The 27,853-nt window shown below is 33.7% G+C and overlaps 1 protein-coding gene across 6 annotated transcripts in view; it reads right to left on the minus strand.

Moving 5' to 3' along the window:
• GULP1 (GULP PTB domain containing engulfment adaptor 1) overlaps positions 1–27,853 on the minus strand; it is a 218,146-nt gene that overhangs the window by 72,364 nt on the left and 117,929 nt on the right. For all 6 annotated transcript variants that reach the window (XM_036023195.1, XM_036023193.1, XM_036023197.1 and 3 more), the window contains 2 exons: positions 21,411–21,485; positions 15,702–15,763 (listed from right to left, as the gene is read on the minus strand). In XM_036023195.1, the coding sequence (XP_035879088.1) occupies positions 15,702–15,763; positions 21,411–21,438 (90 nt within the window). In that variant the 5' untranslated portion in view covers positions 21,439–21,485. The remainder of the gene's footprint in view (positions 1–15,701; positions 15,764–21,410; positions 21,486–27,853) is intronic.

Below are 27,853 nucleotides of genomic sequence, written 5' to 3' on the forward strand. Positions count from 1 at the left end.
TTTTCTGCCCTTACCTCACTTGACCAATCAGCAAGACCCACCATCCCAAACCCGTTACTTGTAATGACTTGTGATTTTGTTCTATAAAACCCCTTGTCTGTTAACCATGGAGGAGTTCAGGCTTTTGAGCATTAGCTTCCTATTCTCCTGGGTGGTCCATTCGTAATAAAATGGATAATCTTTCTCTACTGCAATTCTTGGTGTTTAGTGTTTAGCTCTACTAGCACCAGGTAAATGAAATCTTTCCATTGTTTCGTAACATAGATAATTCTGACCTCATCATCCCCTATCTTAAGTTCAACTCTATCACTACACTCCTGTCATCTGGGAATGTAATTGAAGGATTACCTTCATAATTCTCTACTTTACCTACATAAACATTTTACACATGCAGTGTTCCAGGATGCCATTCAGACATCGTACACGCTGTTCCCTACTTTACTTACATAAATACTTTGCCTACTTTACCTACTGTACCTACATAATTCTCTACTTTACCTACATAAATACTTTACACATGCAGTGTTCCAGGATGTCATTCAGACGTCGTACATCCTGTTCCCTCTGACTGAAATGACCATCTCACCTCAATCACTAAGTTCATTTCTAGTGGTTCTTGATCTCCATTAGAAAATTCTTCTTCACCCTTCACATGGATGCTCCTCAGTATAACTCAAGGTGCCACAGTGTGTAAGATAATGAGCCAGCTACATGCTCATCTCTGGGAGATGTAGAAGTCTCATACTAATCTTCGACCAAGACAAGAACAAGGTCTTCTGAACCCAAAATTCCTTCCAGGTATGTTGGTCTTTCATAATGTGATGAGTCTTGGGTGACTAACCAAGGACCCTAGAGAGGGTCTTATGCATGGAAGCTTCTCAGGCTTCTGATACTGTTGCATGCATTGTATCTCTTGCTGTAACATTCCATTGTCTTCACTGAAGCCATACATGAGTAAGGACACACGTTTATCCTTCCAATTATTCAACCTTGTGTAAACCTTGGAGATGTCCTTTTCCATGCCGAGACTGTGGGGCAGGCATGTTAGTCTGGCACCTGGGGCCTGGCACCTACTACATGCTATAAAAGAATAGGCTGAATCAGTCCATAACAACTATAAAGTACACTGTAAAGCAAACATTAATGTATTTTGTTTATCAGCTATTCTGGAATTACAAACTTGTCTCTTGAAAGTAGGTTAAAGTGTTGTTACTATATGACTTAAAATCAAATTCACTATAAATATAATTATACACATCATCACACTATGAAATGATTCATGATGAAGCTGACAACAAAATCATTTAAATCTGTAGTAATCCATTAACCAATTTTTTTTACTACAAAGATTTCTATTTTATATTGGTGGTCATTAAAAGAGCCCTGCATTCAGTCAATTAATGTTGCTATTTGGATCATTTACCATAAAGTCATATGTGTTTGCAATCAATACGATTTTTACTACACTGGAAAATATAAAGAACATTCCTTATGAAATTTGTAAATAAATGGTAAAAAAGTAATACTTATTCATTAATTCATTAGAAAAGTCCATGCTAAAGTTGTGAAAATAACATTGATTAATTGCTCATAGCTCTGTGTTCTATTTTACATCTCAGCTATAAATTTTTTCTCTGTCTTACTTTCCATTAAGGACAATTCATTGATTATACTACTTGATTTACTGCTTTCACTGGCTATTGCCATGGTCACACACAAACATAAAAAATCATCTGTAGAAGTCTACCTTTGTTTTTTAAATTACTTAGCTGCTGTTGTTTCCTCACTCTTTGTACATAACATTTACAAAAATTAAAGATACTAGCATATTCTCCTGACAAAGCTTAAATTCAGTCCTACTCATTTTACCTCAGCAATTCCTGTAGGATATTATTTAGTCTGAATATTTGCAAATGTGAACAGCTTCTCTGTTTGTAAGACTTGCTTTGCTTTCATTCAGTAATCTTAACAAATGTTGGTGCGAGCAAGCCTGGAGCAATACCATTTTAATGAGCAATAGAAGCAGACATGTAACCAAATAAGTGGTGTAGTAATCCTCAGAAATAAATGCAAAACCAGACAAAGCCAGAGATCTAACTTTAATTATTTAGGATTGTACCTGGGTATCAACCACAGATGAAGCCTCTTCATTGGTTGCCTGATGCCTAGGGTACCAATTCTTATCTGAACCTACAGAGAAACTGGGGTGGGGTGATTCATGCTTCTCTGACTCTAAATTTCATGGGAAGTGATTAACCATTGTTGTTAAGGGCCTATCACCCTTCACCATTCCTGAGTAATTCCATCACAGATCACATCCGCGTAAGAGGTAGGGCAGGGAAAGACGGAGATTATGCAAGTCTATTCAACTTCTTTCTAGTTCATAATACTGAACCTTGTAATAGTCATGTTATTCAAATATGCAAGGAATTGAGAACTAATCTCCCAATGAATGTGCTATATTCTAAAAACTCCAATCCGGCAAATTGGTTATGTGAAATTATGGAAGCTTTTTCCATAGTAAAAGTGTTATAAAAAATCTTTGTTAAAGCTAAGTATATTTGCAAGACAAATAAGGAAAACTAATATCTAGTGAGCACCAATCATGTGTCAGGCACTCTATAGATGTTATCTTGTTTAATTGTCATGAAAGTAGTATAAACAATGTATTTGCATTTTACAGATGAGAAAATGGAATTAAATACCAGCCTTGCCATATGAAGTTGTAGAGCCCTGAACTCTCTACTCTAAAATTCAAAGGTCTGGATTGGGAGTAAAAATAAGAAAACTATATTTGAACAATGATTAAAATAAAATAGAAAAAAACAAACTCAAAGGTCCTTGCTCTTTTGATTATAGCACACAGCCTTCCCAGATCCAAAACTATGAGTTCTGCTGTACTTATAGTCTACTAAGCAGAATAACCCTTAATCACTTACATATTTCTGTGAATAAGAGAGTTTGTTATGTTTTGAAAAACAGAGGTGTCATTTCCTACTAACTTCTCCTCAGGGGAGGAGCCTTCACAACAGAGCTAAGGACTTTGTTTACTGGTTTCACGGTATTAGAGATGCTTGCAGAGGCTTGAGTTAGACCCATAAGTTTTGTTATTAAAAGTTAATGATAAGGAATGAAGTCTCCGGTGTTCATTCAGAAAAACTAAGGACATTTTCTGGGGAGAAACAGAAATGGATTCAGATAGTTTCTCAACAGGAGAACAAGGGAAGACTGTGCAACCAGGACTAACTCTGAGGGAAGAAAACATCTAAGATAATAGGCAGATATTCTCAAATGTGAAATACCACACAAAACAGGGAAGCAACTGAGACTTTAACAAAAAATTCTTAAGGAGAAAAACCAAAAGCAAATAAAGATCTCAAGAATAGAGAAGAAACAGTAAATGGAATAATGGAGATCTGAATCTATTTCAATATGTCATTACAATAAAATTACTATTACAGTTTCAGAACAAAATGTAAATGTTGCAAATCCTGGCAAGTAGAATGGAAATAAGCAACAAAAACTGGGGAGTAGGATGTGCTAGAGGGAGGAACTGTAAGTAGGCTAGACACCTCATCACTCATACACACATACTGTCTAAAACTGTAACAGTACTGTTAAGAATAAACATAAAGATGCCAAACACTTAATTACGTTAACAATCGTCTTCTTAAATCCCTGAGCAATCTTTTAAGGACTAATATCCCTTTTGGCAAAGACACACATATCTGAAATGTAGTAACTCCTTTGATTTACTTGATTTCCTTTTTTCTTCTGTTAAATTCATGTAAACCAATATTTTTAATTATAAAATAATAGTATGCATGTTATAAAGTTGATTCTTATAAAGTTAGTGTTTCCTAACTATCCATTCATTCCTGGTCTCATTGTAACTATTTACAATTTAATGTTATGATTTTGCTGTTTGTTGCAGGATAGTAATAGTCCCAGTCTCACTGGGCAGGTGTGAAGATGAACTGAGATTATAGATGCAAAATGCTTAAAAAATTATTGGTATGGAGTTGTTTATATAACATTGAATGTTACTTTTTAATCTATATATTTATTCTTGCATTTGTATTTTTTCAAAGAGAGACACTTGGGCCACTGTTAATCAAAAATTAACACTGGGTTATTTCTGCCTGGTAGGATTTTGAGCAATGTGTTGATTTCTAGACTTTAATGTTTTTCTGTAGGTCTTAAATTTTAATAATTAGCATATATTATGTTTAGGAAATAATGGTTCTTATTTTTAGAAAATGATACATTAAAGACCTAATAATGTAAACAATTGCTTCTTCCATGCTCTAACCTATGTTCTGTATCCTTTGAGACATATCTTTTCTCAGACTGTGGTTGCATAAATTACATGAAATCTTCAGTGCCCTACCTAATGGCTTTTATTTTTACTACTTTGCTGTTACAGCAGAGGAGGAAGGTACTCTAACACCATCTGATATAAAGACTGCCACTGGGTTCTACTTCTAATTTTCTGAACATGATTTTTAAAGGTTTAGAAAAAGGAACTGCTTAATTCCAGGAGGGAGAAAAGGAGATGATGATAAAAAGTTTCTTGGAAACTGAAGAAATAGGCACACAACAGGAGACCATTCCTAAACATAAAACTGTGCATAACTGCTCTAGAGATGATGTTAACTCACAGTTCATAACATTAGAAGACAGACATGAATTGAGTTTCATTTGAAATTTATGTATTTATGTACACATTTCTTAAGGGATGAAAGATTACCTCCTCCAATGTCTCCTAAAATGTAAGAACACAGTGACCTGGGATCTTGCTTTGTTTGTCTTCAGGAGAGATTCTGTCTCTGAAGTGAGCTGGCTACTTCTCCTTATCTCACAGCACCAGAATCCAGTGACAAAGAGAAAACTCGGGAGGCAACTTTCTTTTATCTAATAACATCTTTCCTAATTAATATTTGAAATGCAACTTTCTACCCGTTCATAGTGCTGATTAGATGTTTAAATAATTTGCAAAACCCTGGTGTTTCCTGCAATGTTTTACCTCCTGTAACAATCCCTTCTTTTTCATTCCCATTTCTCATTTTTTTCTGGGTCTTTTGTTTAAAAAATGCTCACTTCTTTCCAATTTTCTTATTTTAGCATATGCTTATTTTAGTTAATAAAAAATCACTAATGAAATGCTCTTGATTAAAACATTATTTTTTTATCCCTTTCAAAAATGTTTTTCCCTCAAACTACAATATTCCTTACATGTCTTTTTTGTTCAATCCCTAAATTTCATATTCCAGTCTTCAGAATGCTGCTGTCTGACTCCTTTGAGACCAAATCAGACTTCCTTTTTCAGAAACATTCTTTGGCTATGAACAAGCTCTCTTGTTATTGCACAGAATGCCAAACATATCATGAAGAAATATGAAATAAATGATAAATGTATCCAACATTAAAAAAATCCCCATTTATAACTAAGATGCTGTCAAGTTGCAGAAGCATTTACAGACATAGATAACACTGAAGTATTTTTACCCAAAGATTATATTAATAGAAATATCATTAAGCAAAACGGAATAAGGGAAGTGAAATATTTCACAAAAGCACAGACTCAGTGGCCTCTCTGTCAGGGAAGCAAATATACAGGCTTTATTTAGTCTGCCTAGCTCACATCCTTGCCAAACTCCTGGCTGGTTTTAAATGATGTCTAACAAATAAATTTTCAGGCAGGGCTCCATAAATGAACCAATTTCACATGTACCATATACAAAGGGCAGAAGTGAATAAATATCCTATTTTGTCTTTGAGCTCATTCATCTGCTGGCTAAGTTTCTCTCCTTAAGCTTGGTTATAGTGTATTATAATATCAAGAAAAATAGGCATTGAATAGAAGACTTGATTTCTATATCCAACTTTGCTATTTTTTCTGTGTAAGCTTGAGCAAATCACTTAACCTCTCTCAGCCATAATTTACCTTTCAAGAAAATGATGGACTTTTAATAAATGATTCTTAAAATGCTTTGAACATACAAAGTCTTCGAATCTGTAACACATATAGCCTTTTAAAATTTAATCTGTAGTTTACTTTTCTTCCATTACCACTTAGTCCCCTTATATCCCTCTCCCCGCAGCAGTCACCACACTGTTGTCCATCTTCTTTTAAGGAAAAAAAAAATACCATAGTCCATTGTGAATTTTACAAAGAATAATTAATACAGAATTTTAAGTTTTTATTCAGTAATGCTCAACAGGCAAATTATACTTTTTCAGAGCATTCTCATGTGTAGACTAATAATTTGCAATGATGGTGACCTCCAAAATTATGTTTAAAAACTATTTAAGCCACCTGGGAAAGCTTAAGGGAAAACCTTAACTAGATAGTCCTTTATGATAAGCGTATGTTTTTGAGAAATTAAATTGGTGTTAAAAGTTCATCCCAAGAGTTTAGCAGTTAGGTAATGTCATGTGTTTATTGTCATTTCTCTTCTCCCATTTATATTTTAAAAGTATAATCCAACTACAAAGTCACAATTTTATAAATTTCCAGTTATTACTCTGCTCTTATTTGTTTCCACACTGTTTAGCATAAAAATGCTTATAGCTTCCCATCCCCAAGAAAGGTAATGGGAAAATAACATTTTATAGCTTTAATTCCTTTTAAATTTGAGTCAGCACTGCTTTGGAACATAAGAGGACAGTTTCTAATGGTTATAGATGCATAATTATTGTCAATATATATGATAGCATGTATCATTTGCAATCAGAGGAAATAACAGTTAAAGTTCAATGTGTATGCTCATTCTTTAGTTTTAAAATGTTGGTAATGGATATAAGTTGTACACATTAACATTATTAAATACCAGTTCTAAAATCCAAGAAAAATTTTTTTAAAGGTTCTATATAAAGTTAATTTTTGAAGTGGTTCATATGCATTGAGATTAAAATTTTCATTCAAAAAATTAATTGATTTTAGAGAAAGGAAGAAACAGAAAGAGAGACATTGATTTATTATTCCACTTACTGATGCATTTATTGGTTGATTATTGTGTGTGCCTTGATCTGGGATTGGATCCATAACCTTGGTGTATTGGGACAATGCTCTAAACAACTGAGCTACCAGATTAGGGCTGACCATCTCATTTTTAAACAAATGAAATGAACTAAATGGAATACAGTTGAACTCTTCATGTTTTTTACATTTCCCCTGATATCTACAACCAGCAAAACTGGTAAATGCTTATGTTTGCTGCTATTTAAAAGCTGCTCTGAAGAATCTTTGGAATTTGGAATTCTAAACTATTTTGGATGTTTTAGCAATGCATCTCATCTCACTGGCACAGGGATGTATGCTTTCTCAACTTTTAATGATTCCATAGGGTTCATTCAATATAAATGTTTTCTTTGCTGATTTCCTTTTTTGACATGGTTGTAGATTATTTATTTGTAAGATCCTAATTTTCTTCTATTAATTTATAAACCAATATTAACATTTCATTGAAGGACAATTTATCACATATTCACCAAAAATAATTGAGAAACATTAGCAAAATGACTTATTTATAATAAAACTTTTCTATACCATGACTCATTAGGCCACATAATGTAACTTGCTCTCTTCATTAACTTCTTACTTGTAAAACTTTTAAAAATTTTTAAAAGTTTGCACTGATTTCCATGTATTTCTGTATTTGACTTTAAGACCAAGGCAATCTGTATATTAATATCTTACTCCATAATGCAATTGTTGAAAACAGAAAAGCATGATTGCAGCAATATTTTTTCCTTAACCCTCAAAGCCTTTTCTTGTCTATAAACCTACAAGGTCAGCAGTATTGAGTCTGCTGCCATGCTTGAAGGAAAAGTCATTCCTTCCCCATTGAGACTCTCAGGTTGGCCACAGCAAGTACCTTGACTGATCTCACTGTCTCTGATGCAAACAGGAAAGATATAATACCTGACATGTAGTGTATGAACTTCATTCTCTGTTTTCCAGATAATAGTGCAAAGGTCTATATTATTCTCAAGGTACAATAATAACTAGTGCGACTACAATGTAGACAGAAACTTTCTATAATAAATATATCAATTATAATAAGCTTTTGATACACAAGATACTGATCTAAGGCTGTTTTTTATTTTTAAAATGAGGTCTGTTCACAGGGTATCCAACCATATATGAAAAATAGGGACATTTATTGAAGAAGATATAAGATACAAGAAACAATGTACATAGGACAATGATACCTCAGTCCCCTTCAAAGCTGGCTCCTTGAGACCTCACACAGTTCTCCCAGTTGCCATCAGTTGCCATCATATTTTGCACAATCTCATCCATAGTCTGAAATCTCTTCCCTTTCAAAGGTGATTTTAGTTTTGGGAAAAGCCAGAAGTCTCAGAGCACCAAATCTGGGCTATAGTGGGGCTGAGTCAGCTGGGTGATTTGATGTTTTGCCAAAACCTCTGCATTAGATGTGATGCATGAATGGGAATGCTGTCGTGATGAAGCTGCCAATCACCAGTTGCCCATAGTTGTGGCCTTCTAAGTCAGCTGAATGGTTTCCATGGAGGAATGTTCAAGCTTCATGCAAAATTTGATGCAGATTCATTGCTCTACTCGTTCAGTCATTTTGAATGTGATGGGCACACAGTATACATGCTCACTCAACAGCATCTACTGCCCCCTTGACTAGTACAGTGAAGTCATCATTGTTTATACATGTACATTGCAGTCTACTCTCCTTGGCTGCCAGGTTACATTGATGTTGCACAACCTTTCTTGTGATATTAACAATGGCTGGGCCTTTTCTGGACAGACCTCATATTAACTCATTTAAACTTCTTAACAGCTTAGTGAGGTAAGTACAATTATTAGTCTCACTTTACAAATGAGAAAACTCAGAAGAGTTACATAATTCAAATATTAGTTGGGGGAGCTGAAATTTGAACTTAAATAGATTGATGAGAAGTGTCTGCTCTGATCCTGTAATAGGATACAGCAACTTCATGGCTATAAAATTCTGATAACATCAATGGAGTTGTTGGGGTAGACCACTGGTTTTTTGGGGGTGCATCTGAGTGTACCACTTATCGAGGTTCTGATTTCCCTGTATCAATGACTACTAACCAAGTTTTGCTATAAGTTTCAAACGTCAGTGACTAAGATGTGTGTTTCAACTCCTACAGATTAGAATATTCAAGTTCTAACCACTTACTGTCAGATCCGAGATTGCATCATTTTGTTCTTGTTCTTTGTTGTTTTCTGTTTTTCTTTTTTTTTTTTTTTTTTTAGGCCAAATAAGAGCTTATAAACTGAAACTGTGAGGGAAGATTAGGTTGCGAAGGTTGTGCAAGCCTGGCTAGAAACCCCACAACTCACTGAGTCGGGAAGTTCCTGCGGGCCACAGCTCTGTCTGCCTTCTCTCTTATCACACACACACACACAGTGGCAAACTATGTATGTTTCACATATGCAACTCTGATATCTCTAGAAATCACCAAAATACAATGTAATTTTTCTCTTTAAACCTCATTTTGATATTCATATTTTATTTTGTTAGTTATCATCTCTACTTTGTTTTTTTTGTTTTTGTTTTTTTTTTTACCAAAATTCTTCGTTTTATGTGTCTGTTCTCTGTCCCCAGAGAAGTTGTGAGTTTAGGGTCAAGACCCATGTTCCTGTTTATTTTGGATTCACTTACTTTTAGGACTTGGAACACGGTTAGCAGCTAATCCAGGAATGTTGACTCTCTTTATTGCTGCATGGTGCAAAGTAATGTAATAACCTCTTTAGAATTTCATTCTTACATATTTTAACAAAGCTGAATGTTTCATCAAAAATAAATACAGCAGCCTTTTTGGGAAAATTACACATTTTAGAATAAAACATTTAATAAATGAGTGCTTTTTATGAGGGATCCGTCACAATTCTCCATGTAGAGAATGGCTATCTCACACCAAAAAAATAATAAACTCACTGAAAAAAAATGTTTTCAGCATTTTGCCTTTATAAAGAAGACATTCAGCAGTTTCATCACAAATTGGAAAAAAATGGAAAAATACTACAGTCTTCGGTAAATGCAGTCAAAAGGCATTTTAAAATTTCTGCTTTCATGTTCTAATTATAGCAGCGATGGAAAGCTAACACAAGATCTGTCTAACCCACCCAGATGCCCGCTACGTTTCTCCAAATCCTACTCCAGCTCGAGCCACCATCACACTCTCTTTGCCTGGACTCCTGTGCCAACCTCTTGATGTGGACCACCTTTGCCTCCTTATAGCTAATTCCTATTAAAAACTGTCTCAGATTTCATGACTCTTTCTCTCAATTCTCTAAAGAGAGGCTTCTCAAGGGATAGCCTCTCTTTAATTAGAAAATTAGAAAATTTTCTATTTAGTGAAAATTAGAGGGCTTCTCAAATTTTCACTGGCCCACAAGGCCCTACAATCACAACAAGACACCCGCCACTCCACCTGCTCTACTGCACATGTGCCTGTCAGGTATTTACTACAACTTCCCTGCATTTCAGCCACCTGACCCCTGAATAGTCCTTTCCTGGGTGAGGATGGTCCCACCTTGCCCATGCTAGTCAATGCTCTTCCATGTCTGGAAGGTATACTCTCCTCCCATGCAGTCACACGCCTCACCCCCTCTCTTCCTTTAGGCCTCCACACTCAGAGATCGTCCCTGACCACTTTAGGTAACATAGCATCCTTTTTCCCTCTTCTCCCGATCCTCAACATCCTGCTTTATTCTTCTCCAAGCAACTGTTATAGCCTGGAACACTTTATTAGAATAAAATATTGTTTATACTATGTGACATACACCTATATATACACATACACTAATATACTATATAATATATTTATTATTTATTTTCTTATTGGTGTCTCTCAAAAAAGCATTATGACTTTGTAATTATATGTAAGTCTTAGGAGAGCAGAATTTTATCTATTTGGTTTACTAATCAGTTCCTATTGTCTAGATCAGGACCTGGCATATAGTAGGAGTTTGATTCAAATGAGTAAGTCCATATATGAATGAATGAGTGCACAAACGTATATTTTACACTTTACTATATTTCCGTATTACTCTTACCATGTTTATATGTGTACTTCAGAAATCATTTTAAGATGTTATATTCAATGAAAACATGTAGATAAACTTACATGTGAATCATCCTTTGTATTAAAATTTTTAATTGCTCTTTTAAGTAGTCCCTCCCCCTTATTATTTTGTGATTTAAATTAGTTAAATCTGATGAAGTCTTTGGTGCTATTTAAAGACAGATTACTGTTTAAAGGCCATGGCTTTCTAACCCCTATGATTATGAGTCACAATTTCATGTAACAAATTGATTTTACTATATGCATTCTGAAAATTTCTTTTCTCTTTCTCTTCTGTTTTATTCATCTTTAAATGCCTTCTATGACCTGCTGCACTGATTTCATAACCAATTTTTTTCATGGAGTATAACTGTTTGAAAAACATAACTACAGAGTACACAGAATAATATGCAGAATTCCCAGTGCATTAGTATTAATGCTGTTACTGCCCATTAAAAAAATCTTGAAAACTAATGAACCCTACTTAGACTAAAACCTTGAAACCAAGTGTTATTTTATATCCACATATGACCTGAAATAAGTATACTATGAATATTAAATGTGAATTTTTGAAATAGAATGTTCTATAAGGTGAAAGTGTGGAACTAAAGATAATGTTTTTTTCAAAAACTAAGGGAATTATAACATTAAGCAGAAAACTATTACTTTAAAACTGAAAACTTCTAAAATAAATATTATTATATATTTACTTAGGTAGAATTACATTTTTAAGTAGCTCTGTTAAATTTATCAGATTAATTTTTAACCAGTAGATGCCAAAAGTAAGTGTAGTGGTGGGAATCTTTTAATGTCATGATTTATTCTCCGTTTTAGCCAGGATGAAAATAGAAATTTTTCTTTTTCCCTACATATAAATTATTCTTTTTGTTGCACCAATTCTTCACCTTAAATATTTAACACATATTTATTTTCCACTGTATGCTTATCTACTATCCTATAGAAACTTATGACCACACACTTGGACCATTAAAGTATATTAAGTCCTCACTTACCATCAATGGGTTCGGCAACTTTAAGTAAAACAATATATAACATAACTGATTTTACTATAGGCTGATTAATATAAGGAGTTATGTTCCTATAGCTTCTTATCAATGTTGCAATGAAACAACATTGAATGAAACACCATTATTGCAGGACCTGCTGTAAGTTCCTAAGAAGTTCAATGTCATCCTACCTTTTTTGATCCAAATCAACTTTCAGATTACTACAGATTTATTTTCCTAAACTCCTATTTGATTAGCTCACTGATCAAACTGCTTTTCCTGCCATTCAAAGCCTTTCCAATTTCTTTTATTTTTAGCCTTGTCTGGCATGAGTATTTGTGATGGTGATTATCAACTTGGCCAGGTTACCCTATCCAGTTATTTAATCAAATACTAATCTAAGTGTTGTTATGGAGTTGTTTTGTAGGTACTATTCACAGCTATAATCAGTTCACTTTATATAAAAAAGATGATGCTGAATAACCTGGGTGGGCTTGATACCATCAATATAAAGGCCTAATGAACAGACAGGAGACAGAACTGCTGAAGAAGAAATTCTACCCATGGTCAGTTTGTGCCTAATAGTATCCAAGCTGCCTTTCCTCATGACCTGCCATATAGATCTCAGACTTGCCAGGACAGCCCCTCAAAACTGCATAACCCACTCCTTAAAATAAATGTGTGGGTGTTTGTTCACCCTACTAGCTTTGTTTCTCAGATGGAATTTTAACTGACAAAGCACTTTACGTTATCATTAGTCCTTTACGGTCCAACCAACTTGAGTTGTATTCAGTCTGTGCCTTAGACTGCACTGACTCGGTGCTGCTCCTCCTCCGGATGTCTCAGCTTGAAACGGTCAGTTCACCCTGGTTTTGACCCTGCTTCACCCCCACTTTCATAACTCAGAGATCCCATTCTCTGAATCTCTATAGCCTTCTGTTAAGTGCCATTTGAATGGCACAGAACATGATCTCTGTTTTATAGTATTTATTTTTTTGTATGATACTATCCTGTGATAATAAGATCCATTGAAATACAAGCCTGAAGTGTCACTAACATTCATGAAGTTTCAGCAATTGCACCTTATATGTAACAGTTATTTAATGAATGCGTGAATGATCAAGTGGTATTATATATATAAAAGGAAGCAAAGCTTTAAACTCAGATAAACTTCAGTTTTTAAATCCGAGTCTGTCTTATTAGCTTTGTGACAGTGGGCCCATTACTTAATCTTTTAGCCTTGGTTTTCTCTTATATAAAATGTGAAGTTTTCTCCTATGCAAAAATTAATAATCTCCACAGAGTCATGGCAAATATTAAGTGAGATTGTGTAAAAACAAACCATCATAGTACCTGGCATATATGGAGGATAAATGAAATGTAACAATTCTGTTAATTACCTTGAAAAGGGTTTTATGCATTCATTCATTAAGTATATATATACTGGCCTTGCCTGGTGTGGCTCAGTGGACTGGGTGTCATCCCACAAGGTGAAGGGTCAATGGTTCAATTTCTGGCTATGGCACATGCCTGGGGTGCAGGCCAGGTTTCTCTCCCTCTATTTCTCCCTCCCTTCCCCTCTCTCTAAAAATAAATAAATCATTTAAATACATATATACTGAGCACCTACTATGAGACAGGAACTTTGGCAAGTCCTATGAAAAATAAAAAGATACATTAATAATTTCTAATGTTTTTTGAGCAACTATTTTATTACAGACATTTTTCTAAAACTTATCTAACACCTTTATGTCTACAGTCTATTTTTTTCTGTTGTGCTAAGGTACTTCCCATGGATATGGATTTGGTTGTCAAGTGGCATGTGTTCTAATAAGAGAAATGGAAAATTTTCAAAAAAATAACTGCTTAATGATCAATTTAAAAAGTGCCACAAAGGAGGAAATTCAGAAAAAGAAAAAAGCTCTTCATATAGTTGTAACACTACTTGGTATACATCACATACTTTATCAATCAAGAGGCCATACTGCAGTGGACAAAACCAACCTGCCCTTCCACGCTTCACCAAGCCCAGCCTGGGAAGGAGCATCCATGCCCTCTGCAGTGTGGGATGACTTATGGTTGTTATGCACCTGTGAATTAGCACAGGCAGCTTTTTCACATAGACAAGCAGATCTCCATTGTCACATTAACCCACAGAGTTAAAGTCCAAGGTCGTTCTAATTAGAATCGTTCAATCCCATATAAACCATTTTTTTCAAAATGAGACATTTTGGTCATATACAAAAATAGATAACCTGTGGTAGCTTCCCTTGAAGAACAGAATTCTACTACAATTGTTATAAAAAAAAGAGCATACACGTTAAAATGATAGTGGTTTTTGAGATTTTTTTCTATTTAGTTTTCATATAGTTTCTCAATAGCTAATAAAGAATACCTGTGGAAAAGATGGATAACGCTAAAATTTTTCTCAGTAACTAAACTTTACATATTACATCATGGCAATTAAATTGTCATGCTAACTTTACAGAGAAACTCACAAGTATTGTAGTGACGTCAAATATATTTAGTTTTACAGAGAAAATATTTTAAAGCACTTTTATTTTTGCTGCAAAGTCAGCAAAAAAAAAATTATAATTGCTTCACTCTACAAATTCACTGTTGAGTAGCAGCTCTGGGAGAACTTCTGGATGGCCTGGCAAACGCATCCTCCTGCTGACTCAGACTCACACAGGCACTCCAGAGGCTCCCTATGAAATACCATCGACTTTTTGTTCAATAAATTTTAAAAAAATTTTCCTGAAATAATTTCTCATATCTAATCTCATATCCCACCATATAATGTATTAACCTACAAGCTCTTAACTTCTCTTATAAAAATAATTTTATCATTTTCTGTTACCCCCAACACTATCCAAAGTTAGCTTGCTTAGTGTGACCAATTCTCCTATTCCCAAACCCAACGCTTTAATTCACTTCTGTCTTTTTCAGATTTAAACTCAGATTTCTCTAAAATCTATTTCAGATTTGGTACTCACTAACCCAAAAATAACATCTCTCTTTAAAGAGTATTTTGTATAGCGCATTCATTCCTCTAGTTCTCCAAGAACAATGAATTGAATCTTTGAGGAGACAGAGTACAGGTTGTTTTTATTTTTTAAAATGCAGCAAACTGAACAAAAACTTCACAAAAAATATCCCTTTTTCTGTTTTCTTAATAGCTTAAATTTTGTTTGTTCCTTTCTTTTTTTGGATGATAACTACATTCATTAAAATTGCAGCTCATTTCTCTCATATCCAGATTAGTTTTTGTATTCATCCCTATGATGCAACATAAAAATGTTTTTAAAGGACACTAATTTGTTGGTTACTTTATTTCCTACAGGCCAAGATACCACAAGTAATTTTTAACAATAACTAAAATCATTTGAAGAAAACACATGCATGCCTTTAACAGGTTATAAAGGACACGTTTTTTATTTTTAAATCACTTATTTAGAGAGAAAAATAACTTCCCATACTATATACTACAAAATTATTTTATCTATACAAACTTTTTCTACACAAAATGCTAGTGCATAAACAAACTTTCTAAGATCAACCATAAATTAATAATATTATAGATATATAATAAATTCAATAATATAGAAATTATTTTACCTTCGCATTATAGGGTATGTAATGTTTTGATAAAGCTTCAGGCGTATGCATCCATGTTTTGTCTGCAATAAAGAATACACAGTATTAAATTACAGGTTTTGAGGGCGTCATATTAATGCATTACATTTCTAAGGAATCAGATATGAATGAGAGGATTTCCAATTCAGAAATTCTTTTGCTAAATTAAGAAAGAGAAACTAGTTAGATATAAGAATAATGTAACTGAAAGGCGGTTAAAGAATTCTTTCTGCCCTGGCTGGCGTAGCTCAGTGGATTGAGCACGGGCTGCAAACCAAAGCATCGCAAGTTCAATTCCCAGTCAGGGCACATTCCTGGGTTGCAGGCCACAGCCCCCAGCAACCACACATTGATGTTTCTCTCTCTCTCTCTCTCTCCCTCCCTTCCCTCTCTAAAAGTAAATAAATAAAATCTTAAAAAAAAAGATCAGTAGTTAAAAAAAAGAATTCTTTCCTTCACCTAAAAGTCCCTGTTTTTTAAAAAAAAATATTTTGAGATAATGCAAATATTACTGGGTTTTTAAGAATATATAAAAAATAACATCAGTGGAACTATGAGTAATTATATCAATTATGTGATTAACTTTGTAATTACTTTTTCTTTTTTATTCTCATAAATTATTTTTCTTGCTTCTCTAATCAATAATCAATCCTTTTAGTAATCTCTACTCATCATTATTATTTTTATCAAAGAATTAACTATTTAGTAAAGGGAAATTTTAATATTATACCATTAACTACATTTATAAAAATCCAAAATAAGTCAATCTACTAAGTTCATTTAGAAATCAATATGATATTAGGATCATTTTTACTTTAAACTTAGAGAAACATTAGTTGAGGGTCTACTATCAGGAGTTTTGATATAGATAATCTTAATTTGAAATGTTTGGATTAAAGTAATGGAATATTAGAAATAAAAGTAATTAAAAGAATAGAAGATATTGAAACTAATTTCTACTGTATATTATTGATATAAAATACACTTTTCATTCAATTTTGAAACTTCATAAATTTTGTACATCGTCCAAAATATTTTGTGAAATGCATAAGAGAAAAAAGTAAAAAATATTAATGCTTAGTCCAACTAAATTTGACCTTTTTTAACTGTTTTTTTGTAGTAAAATTTTATCAATATTCAAATATGTTCTGTCTTTTAATGGAGTTTTGTGACTATCAAATTTTTCATGAAAACTTAAAAATGTAGAATCAATGTTAAGAACAGAATAACATCAAAGACTTTTACTGTGAAAAATATTACATAAGTGCACACTGTAAGGAAATACTGAAATACTAACGAAGTATTTTAAACATTCAATTCAGAACATTTAAAGATGGTATCAACAGAACCCAGCCTAACAGCATTAACATGTTCCCCTCAAACTGGGGGAATGTGAAGACATAAAAAGAAAATGACACATTTCTGGAGTGTCAATTATTTATACCATTTAAGGATAATGCAATATATTTATATGAAATACGTTTCTGGAATACAACGCCTTACTCACAACTTTAAGACCAAACATGAGGGATCAATTAAATGCCATGTTTAGGGTGCATTTAAGGGCCCTCTGTGACTACTGACAGGTATATAGTAGCTGTACTTGGTTCAAACATTTTGAGAAGCAAGACATTCTAAGCTTTAAAAAGCAATGTTGACATATTGGCATTGACATTAATGTGGGAAACTTTTATTTTTTGTTATAGTTTTCTTGTTATGATTGTTACTGGATAGTGACATGATTAATTCAAGGGTAATTTGTACTTAGATTTAGGACATAACCTTGCCCTTGTTTATTAAAATAAATAAATCACAACACTATACAACAAAACAATTAAAACACCAAAATAATAAAACCACCAAAGACCTGCATTTAAGAAACCTAAAAAGATACCTAATTTCTTTTTTCACCCTTTAACTCACCTCTCCTCATGGCTCCTTTCTAAGACAGACAACACTGCTCAGGAAAATAAAGTTTGACTAAAGTCTGAATACAATGGTTCATTCCAATCCTGAGGCAAAGAGAGAACTGTTTTCTCCATAAACTACCGTTATTTGAAGACTGATGATATTACCTCAGTTATAGTTTCATACTGCAGGGACCTAGTGAGAGCATAGGGATATCCAGCTTGTACAGTGACAGACTAAAACAACTGCAGTATTAAATTAGTAGTGCACAAACTGCACTTGCTACCATGGCAAGAGGATTTATAACCATACATTAAGTGCTGCTAGTTTAGTGGGTGCTCATTACTTACCTCTAGTACAGGTAGTACACTTATAAAACCTGAAGAACTTCCAAAACAAGCCCTTACTGTCATCCTAATTTATACTTTGGCAAAAGAACAAAAACCTGACACAATAAAATTTTTTAAATTAACTTATACAGATGAGGTTGACCTTGAAGAGCTAGTGCAGATGATGGTCCTTGGTCACTGTAAATGCCCGCAGAAGCAATTAGATACATGTAAGTGGTATAAGAAGGGGCATAGAGACATTCAAGAATGTGTCCCCTTCCTTGAAATTAAACTATAATCACTGACTCAATAGTGAACACTTACATAAGTTGAAATGCTAACATTTCAAAACACTTAAGTGTTACACAAACCACTCCCACTCCCACTGCTGGGACAATAAACTCAAGCATTCAAAATGCATTTAGATTAAGACCTCATCAAGAAAGATGTAGTAACTTCATTATTTCTATATCACAAAGCTTAATACTTCGAGTTTATTAAACTTAAAACTAAATGTTGTTGGATGAGTAGATGCATATGAACGGGTCATATAAAGGGAATACTATTTAAATAGTGAATGCTAAGTGCTATGTACTATGATTATGTCTACTCATCAATATGTCAACTGCTAAGTTAAGAAAAATAAAGTATAATTAGTTAAATCATTTAATCACATTTATTCATATGCTTTATTTATGCACTTTCACTAAATTATTCATTTTTATGTAATAAATAAAATTTGTATTTTAAAAATTCAGATAGAAAGCTAACATAGGGAAAGGAGTTATTAAACATATTAATTAGCATTTAATTAATAATTATGAAGATAGAGTAATTTTTACCTATTAAAAATGGTGTGGAATGATGCAATTCTAACACACTTAATCTTTTTCAAAATCTGTAAGCAACACTAATACCATTAAAGCTTCTGCAAAGAAATCAGTGAAGTACCTAGTTAATTTAATCCAAGAATAGCAGGCAAATTACTTATTGGGTGATTTAATAGGAAAAGGATAAACAAGTATGTGTAGGTTTAAGATAATCTTTTTTCCTTAGGCTTCTGAGACACAAGATGACTTAGCAAGGTGGCACATGACAAGTGAACTGGACATCTATAAAATAAGACATAAGCCTTTACTGATTGAAGACCATCTTCCTGTGTTTAGAGTATACAATGCATGTTGATGCTAGTTTGGAATAATGAATTGAATTATATATTCTCTAGAGCTGTAATTAAACTCAATTGTCAGGATATATGGACTCTCATATAATTCAAGTTTCCCAACTTATATTAAAATGAAATCAAATAGTATTATTGGTTGGAACTAGAAGCAGAGGCTCTAAAGATTTTCCCTTGAAGAACCTCACTAAATGAAAGATTCAGCAGTGAGTGAACTTAAGGTAGAATTTCCAGCATCAAGTTCTAACTTGAAATTAGAGTAAAATATTGACAGAGCAATAATTTCCTAATATGTATATTTTAATCATTAGACCTGAAAAATAAGAGAAACTGAAAAAATTCAGAGAATGAAACAAAGTAGAAAATAGCAAGTACTTCCCCTTCTTGCTTCTTTAAATTATACTAATTTTTCTCACAGTTATATTCTCACTGTCTTCAAATGAGACAAATATACAAATTGCTAGTTCCTCACATTGCTACACAACTGTGGGGATTAGTGCTCAGTGAACAAGCCCTCTAAATTCCCTTCAAACAGAGAGTAAATTAGAAGTGTGGAGTTTTAATTTAAAACCATGGGAAAGGGAATTACAACCAAATAAAAGAGAAGCTCCAGAATGTTGTTGCTTTTTTTAATATGGTAGTGTAATTAAAGTAATTAGCTGAGATACAAGGTTTTCTATTACTGTTAGAAATACCTCAGATAATTATTTCTAGATATTTTTTACTAGTAAAAGGAATAAAAAATAAACAGACATTATTTCACTTTTGGCATACATTTTAAATCAGAAGCAAATTACAGACCATAATAAATGTTACTTTGCCTTCCCTTTACTCAGAAAAAATAAATAAAATAATAAATTCCTAGCCTCCCAGAGCTGAAAAGTACCAGAAAGTTCACATTACCTAAAGCCTCTGTACCATATCCAGATGAACACCTCTTGCTTCGGTAACAAAAAAAAAAAAATTAGTATTTTATGAGGAATCCCATTGTATTTTTGCACAACTTTGTTGAAATGTTTTTCCTACATTAAATCAGTGACCATATAAGTTATATCTATGTGTCCTTTATTAAACTTAGTCTCATGAACAAACGACAGCCTCTCAAACGTTGTAAGACAATTCCCATTATCATGCCAAGGCTACAGCCATGCTCCCTCCTGTTTGGTTCAAAGTCCTGAAGTCATCTCAGCCTTTCTCCTAAGGGCATGCTACAATGTGTCAATTCATTATCTAAAGAGAGAACAGCCTGTTCCTGACTGCATGGAATAGCACAGATCTATTCCCTGGCTCTGGACTGTTCATTATTCATATTAGAAAATGAACTGGAACCTTGGATAATGACACTGTTATTCCTAAGCCACTTTTTACCGCCAGTATATGTATATGTATATACTAACAATGTATGTACATAAATAACAACGAAAGTGTTTGCCTTCATGGACTTATGCTTAGCAACTGACAGTGTATAACATGACCTCACTGGTCATTTCCCACGCCACCCCCATGTATCTGTAATCCTGCCTCATCAATTTTCTTCTGCTTTCAGTCACCTATGAACTTGAGCCACACTGATAGCATGTTATATAAGAGAGAACCCTGTGCTCACCACTAGAGAATAACAAGGGTACATTATTTTGTCCTCACTGACTATATAAAACTATCCAATTTTTCTGTCTTTCCTATGAGTGCATCATATTTTATAAAATGACATTATCCTCCCCCTTAAAAAAATGAAAGCTGTTTCATTCCCATACTGATAATTATATATATAATATAATATATATATTTAAATCCCTACCTTAAAATTAATAACAAACAATTTAGCCTCATTGCTATCAATTCACCTATCATCAATCCTCACCTATTATTCAGTAAAAAGTAAACTGTTCTCACACACATACACATACACAGGAGTGAATTTAAATCAAGGTAACCTTAGGTAAGCCCTGGAGTGTTATATGGCTACATAAGGTGAAGTTAGACCTAGCTTCAGATCATTTTATTTTTTGCAGTTTCATATCTCAGAATAAAACTATCAGAGGACATACTGTCAAAAGTGTATTCTGAACAAAGTATATTAAATAACTATTTTCATTAGGGTGATGACCAAAAAAAGGTTAACTGGCAATGTTTGTAAATTTGCCTGCTCTATACTAAATTCGTTCTTGAGCCACATGGTTTGGTAATAGGAAAAACCAATTGCTTAACAACATCTCTGCTTGCCTTCCACAGTGATATGAACTGACCCCAGAGCCATTGAACGGGCACACTTACCTTTCTTCCTGCTAAAAGCACGGTTCATGATGAGGATCAGCCAAATAGATGTTCGATTCAATCACACTTTATAGCCTATGAAAATAACAAAATATAAAAAATCATAAATGAAGAAATGTTGACCAACATTTTGTGCAAATGCATTTTAATCACAGTCTTTTATATTTTTTAAAAAATGCTGATAAACAATATTCTGAAATCTCCTGAAGGACACAGGGTAAGAACAGACATAAGTACTCAATATTATGAGTGACACAGGAGATAAGAACAATATCTCAAATGAAATTCCTTTGAAGTTCCTAAATTTCCTTGTATTTTTCCTATTATATAGCTATCACTAATTAGAGTTATTTGCAAATTTAAGGAGAAAAACTCTAGTACGCAAACCAAAACTGAGGAAGGAGTCTCCCACAGTTAATAGAGACAAGTCTTACAGCTCACACAAGAGCCAACAGAGAGGGAGGGAAACTTCATAATCCATAGGACATCAGTAAGATTATTAATAATTTTCTTACAAATGGAAAAAATAAAAACTAAAATAAATGATGCTTTGGCACCACTTAGCACATCTTAAAAATTAGACCCCCCCACAAATTAAACCTTTTCCAAGTAACTTCACCATATCCAAAACTTTGTTCAAAAATATTTTAAGAAATATAAAAATATTCAACACTCAACATGGTAAAATTCACAATATCTGGCTGTGAATAGAAAATAAATCAGGCATACAAAATATAAAAAATACAACCTACAATGGGGAGAAAAATCAATCAAAAGTGATCTAGAAAAATAATATACATGATAGTAGTGAGATCCAAGGACACTCAGACATATTCCATGTGCTCAAGAAGCTAGGGCATAGATTAGTAAGAAGTTACTGAGAAACAGAGGAGATAAAACCTTCTAGAAGTGAAAAACACGATGTATGACATAAAAAGGACATTACATGGGACTAATGGCAGATAAGACATTTCAAAAAAAAGCAGTGAAATTGAAGACACAGGCATAGCAACTATCTAAAATGTAACAGACAGAACAGAGGAAGAAAGAAAGGGAAGAGAGGAAAAGAGAAGGAGGAAAGGGAATGGGGAAGGGGGAAGAAGGAAGGGAGAAGGGACGGAAAAGGGGTCACTGAATTGTGGAAAAACTGCAAGTTGTCAAATACTCCCTGAAGGAGAAGAGAGAGAGAAGAGGAGCATAAAATATTTGAAGAAATAAAGGCTGAGAATTCTCCAAAAATATAAACCCAAGGATTCAAGAGGCTTAAAAAACCCCAAATACAAGAAATAAGAAAACTACACACATGACATATCAAAATCAAATTCCTAAATCCAGGGACAAGGAGAAAGTATTAAAAGCAGCCAGAAAAAAAGATACATTATGTATAGAGGACAAGACTGGAATGGCAGCAGTTTTCACATCTGAAACGTTGCAAACTAGAAGACAGAGGAGCAACATCTTTGAAGAATAGAAACTTAAATAAATAAATAAATAAATAAATAAATAAACAGATAAGCTCATTACATATGGGGGAGTGATCTTTTAAGGCTCATTTTGAGCTTCTTTATTAAACACCATGATATGCTTTATAGTTTTATCTTTTTAAAAAATCCAGAGGCAAGATTCTGCATTAAATATTTACATTATAAATATCATTAGAAAACTTATAAATTAACTTGATATGTAAGTGTAGTTATATTAAAAAGTAAATATATGTGATCGGTAAAAATTTATAGTTCATAATTTATTGAAACATTATCACTTTAGATTTAAAGCCAATTAGAATTTTAAATCTGTAAATACAAATTTAAAGTGCATTATAAACATTAAAGGTATATCATTATATGAATTATTTTAATTCCAAATTTCATTGAAAATCAATAACCACATTGACAAAACACTGTGAGGCCAATTGGTATTAAGTACTCTATAAATTTAATCTTTTGTAGGCCTAATTTTTTTTTAAAGTTTAGAGTCAACAATCATTTCCTTAAATAAATCCAGCACACTTAGGATGAAAACTGATTTACTAAAGGAAATCCACTGATATTTATAGACTATTTCATAACTCTAGTGTAACTTTTTAGTGAATGGCAGTTTCCTGATTTGCAACCTGCTGCCCAAGTTGTTATTAAAAAAAATAAATAAATTGACCTGGTTGGTGTGGCTTGCTGGGTTGAGTGCTGGCCTGTGAACTGGAAGGAAGCTGGTTCAATTCCCAGTCAGGGCACATGCCAGGGGTGCAGGCCAGGTCCCTAGCTGGGGTCATGAAAGAGGAAACAAGAGGCAACAGACTGATGTATCCCTCACACGGGGATGTGTGTCTCCCTCTCCTGTTTTCTCCCTTCCCTTTCCTCCAAATAAATAAATAAATAAATAAATAAAATTAAAATTAAAAATAAATCATATTGTTATGACTAAAGAAACTAGGTATGGTATGACTATTCAAACCTGTACAACAGCTACTTCTGAATTTCATTTTTATCCTTATAGGTGCATTTAAAAATCAAATTTTCCTGGAATTCTTTCAGGGTTACAATTTTTTTAAATTTTATTTATTTATTTTTAGAGAGGGAAGGGAGGGACAAAGAGAAAGAGAGAGAAACACCAATGTGTGGTTGCTGGGGGCTGTGGCCTGCAACCCAGGCATGTGCCCTGTGAGGGAATTGAACCTGAGATGCTGTGGTTCGCAGCCCACGCTCAATCCACTGAGCTATGCCAGCCAGGGCTTCAGGGTTACAAGTTTTAAAAATCAAAAAACTGATTAAGATATAGTTCACATATAAGTCATAAATCATTTAAAAATCTTATTGTTCACCAAGAGATAAGAAATATTAGTAAAATAATGAAGTCTAATCATTAGCTTTAGTTCTAGGAAAGTAAACTAAGTGAAGTGAAAAATAAACAAGCTGCTTCACCTATAAATGTACATAAGATGTATTTTTTACTCTCAAACTTTTTGTATGCATTTCTGAATATGTAATTCAGGAAAGTAATTATGAAAGAATGCCGAATAATTTTAGGTCCTGCATTAACTCCTCCAGGTTGCTAAATACTTTAAAGTAAAGCAGTGTCTCGTTAGTGGAACTTCAAAGCCTCCAAAATCCTACTTAGCTCACTTTTAACGCTCTTCTTGATCTAGTCAGTGTCTGTTGTAAAGGTTCCAAGGGTAAATCTCCCAATTATAAGATATCATATAATATTTTTCTCCATTATATTTATAACTGCAATATGCAATAGTCCTTGTTTTTATAGATAAATGATATCTAAGAATAACCAATGAAAACTAACCAGTACAAAAACTGAGAAACTTCACACTACCTGGAGAGGAAGCCACATAATATGTGCTAAATATACATATATAATTTGCTGAGAAATAGCAACATTAGTACTTTCTAAAATTCCCTAATGAAGAATAATTGTTTATCATGTTTTCCTTCTTGTGTTTTCCAATATTGGCCCATATCTCAGATATGACACAAACAATTATTTGATTTTTCTTTTTTTAAAATATATTTTATTGATTATGCTATTAGAGTTGTCCTAGTTTTCCCCCTTTGTCCCTTTCCACCCAGTCAGGGCACATTCCCTCCAGCAATCCTCCTCCCTTAGTTCATGTCCATTGGTCATGCGTGTAAGTCCTTTGGCTTTTCCATTTCTTATACTGTTCTTAACATCCTCCTGTCTATTTTGTACCTACCATTTCTGCTTCTTAATCCCTGCACCTTTTCCCCCTCATTCTCCTCCCTCCTCCCCACAACTGATAACCCTCCAAATCTATGATTCTGTTCCTGTTCTTGTTTGCTTTGTTTGTTTTTTAGACTCAATTGTTGGTAGTTATGAATATATTGCCATTTTAATATTCATAGTTTTGGTCTTCTCTTATATAATTCCCTTTAGCATGTAATATAATAGTGGCTCGATGACAATGAACTTTAGTTTTATCTTATCTGGGAAGCATTTTATCTGCCCTTCCATTCTAAATGATAGCTTTGCTGGATACAGTAATCTAGGTTGTAAGTGTTTGCTTTTAATGCTTTGAATACTTCTTGCCAGTCCCTTGTAGCCTGCATTTGAGAAATCAGCTGCCGGTCTTGTAGGAATGCCTTTGTAGGTAACTCTCTGCTTTATTCCTTATTTTAACCTTTGGCATTTTAATTATGACATGTCTTGGTGTGGTCTTCTTTGGTTCCAACTTGTTTGGGATTGTCTATGCTTCCTGGACTTGTATGTCCAGGTGCTGGACATATGTATGTCTATTTCCTTCACCAAATTAAGAAAGTTTTTTTTTCATTATTTTTTCAAATAAGTTTTCAATTTCTCACTCTTCCTCTTCTCCTTCTGCATCCTTATGATTTGGATGTTGGTGCATTTAAAGATGTCCCAAAGGCTGCTTATACTACCCTTATTTTTTTAAATTCTTTTTTCTTCTTGCTGATCTTTCAATAGATGCATCTTGAGATCACATTGTGGCAAGCATTAGAGGAGTAAAGAAGTAAAAATAAGTATGATATGATCCTTGTTTTCAAAGAACTTACCATCTATGAGAGGGAGGGGGGAAGGGTTTGGGACTCTATGGACAGGGACAATCCCTATGAAGAGGTCAATATCATTGGAAATGAGTGTATGAGGCACAGAATTACCATTTTTGTTCAATGGAAAGCATCAGAGTGGATGTGAATAGCTATTTCCCAGATGGCTAAAGGCTAAAAGTGAGAGGAGCAAAGAAGGTTGAGAGCAAAAGAGCAGGCCGAGCACGTGTGGTGCAGATTGATTATGGGTGTGAGGCTCCTAGCCACACGACTAACAGCCTTCAGGGAGCCCTCTATGTCCCACACTGCAACACCCTTGACTGGGAGTGAGGGAATGTCGAAGGGGAGCAATTTGGGCCTCCCGTCTTGTGGCCAACACTTCAGAATGCCTTGTATGTGACAGAAACAATATACAAGGTCCAGAAACACCAGGTATATGAAGCAAAATTAAAACAGCCTGAGTTTCCTCCAGTGCCAAGAGTCCAGTCAAAATTAAGGCTAGAATGAATCAAAAGGAAAAATGGACACATACAGCTTATCCTTTCTAACAATGAAAGCCACAAAATTTGACAAAAACAATTTTCTGCTGTAATGATGAAGTGTATTCAAAAGTCAGTTCCACAGATGCAAACCTCTAAGTGTTGTGCAATAAATAAGTGGGCAATAATTCTGGCAATGTTGGGATATCACAATATTCGGTGCAGAGATTGGGTACTGCAGAGATACCCCTTGTTCCTATATGTCGCCTGGAGGTGGCGCCACCACTCAGCATCCCGAATGAAGTCCTTTTCGCTTCCTTGAGACCAAGGAGTGAAAGCTCCAGAGAAAGAGATGTACTGGATTTTCAATCTGTCTGGGCAATCTCTTCTACATGGGTTTGATGAGTATCCCAATACAGCACTTTCACAAGTGCCTATAAAATTCTGCGCTGAACTTTGACAAGCTTCTAGCAGTCTGTCCCAATAATTAGATACTGAGATTTTTTTAAATTAAAAGTTTATTCAGTGATCAATTAACTACTCTTTCCCTAAATTTTCTTCATTATCTTATATCCTCAATTGGAGGTCAGCTACCTTTCTCTAAAATAAGATAATCATACAATAAATTAATTATGCTAACAGAAAAATTTTTAAAAACAAATAAAACTGTATATTGAAACAAACATTAGTTACAATAAAATACATAAGTCTCTACTAAATATATTGAGCTGGCTAAAAAGTTCACATGTTTTTTCCATAAAATAAAAGACACATGTATTCATTTTCACTAATAACTTTATTGATTTACTTTGAGTATTCCGGCTACGTTTCATGTGGTATAACGTTGATTGTTCTCAATTAATGTCTCAAATTGATCGCTATCAACTTCAACTGGTCTACCTGACCATGGATTATTGTTAAGTGAGAAATCTCCAGCACTGAACATCATAAACCACTTTGACACATTTGATCAGTCACAGCATCTTCTCCATACACTGCACAAATCTTTTTTATTTTGCTTTTTATTTGCATTTTCCCCTTTCTTGAAAGAATAGAGCATAATATGCTGAATATGTTGTGTATTTTTCTTCAATATTAAAATGGCTACACAAAAATTCCCCAATTTTGATAAGTTCTTTTTTTCTTTTTTAATTCATGCTAATATGACAGCTGTCACAATACAATCTAACAAGATTGTTTCAAATGAAGTTAAAGACAAGTAAGCATTACTAGAGCCATCTAACAAAAAGAAAAACAAAGCAAAAAAAAACAAAACGAACTTTTTGGCCAACCACACACACACACACACACACACACACACACACACACGTAGCCTGGGTTGTTTCCTTTTGAAGTTCTTTGTAAAAAAGTCCTACTTATACTTTCTCCATTTTAAAAATCATAACAGTATAATTTCTCTGCTTTTAATTTT

The sequence above is a fragment of the Phyllostomus discolor genome, chromosome 4 (assembly GCF_004126475.2).
Source record: "Phyllostomus discolor isolate MPI-MPIP mPhyDis1 chromosome 4, mPhyDis1.pri.v3, whole genome shotgun sequence".
Taxonomy (NCBI): domain Eukaryota; kingdom Metazoa; phylum Chordata; class Mammalia; order Chiroptera; family Phyllostomidae; genus Phyllostomus; species Phyllostomus discolor.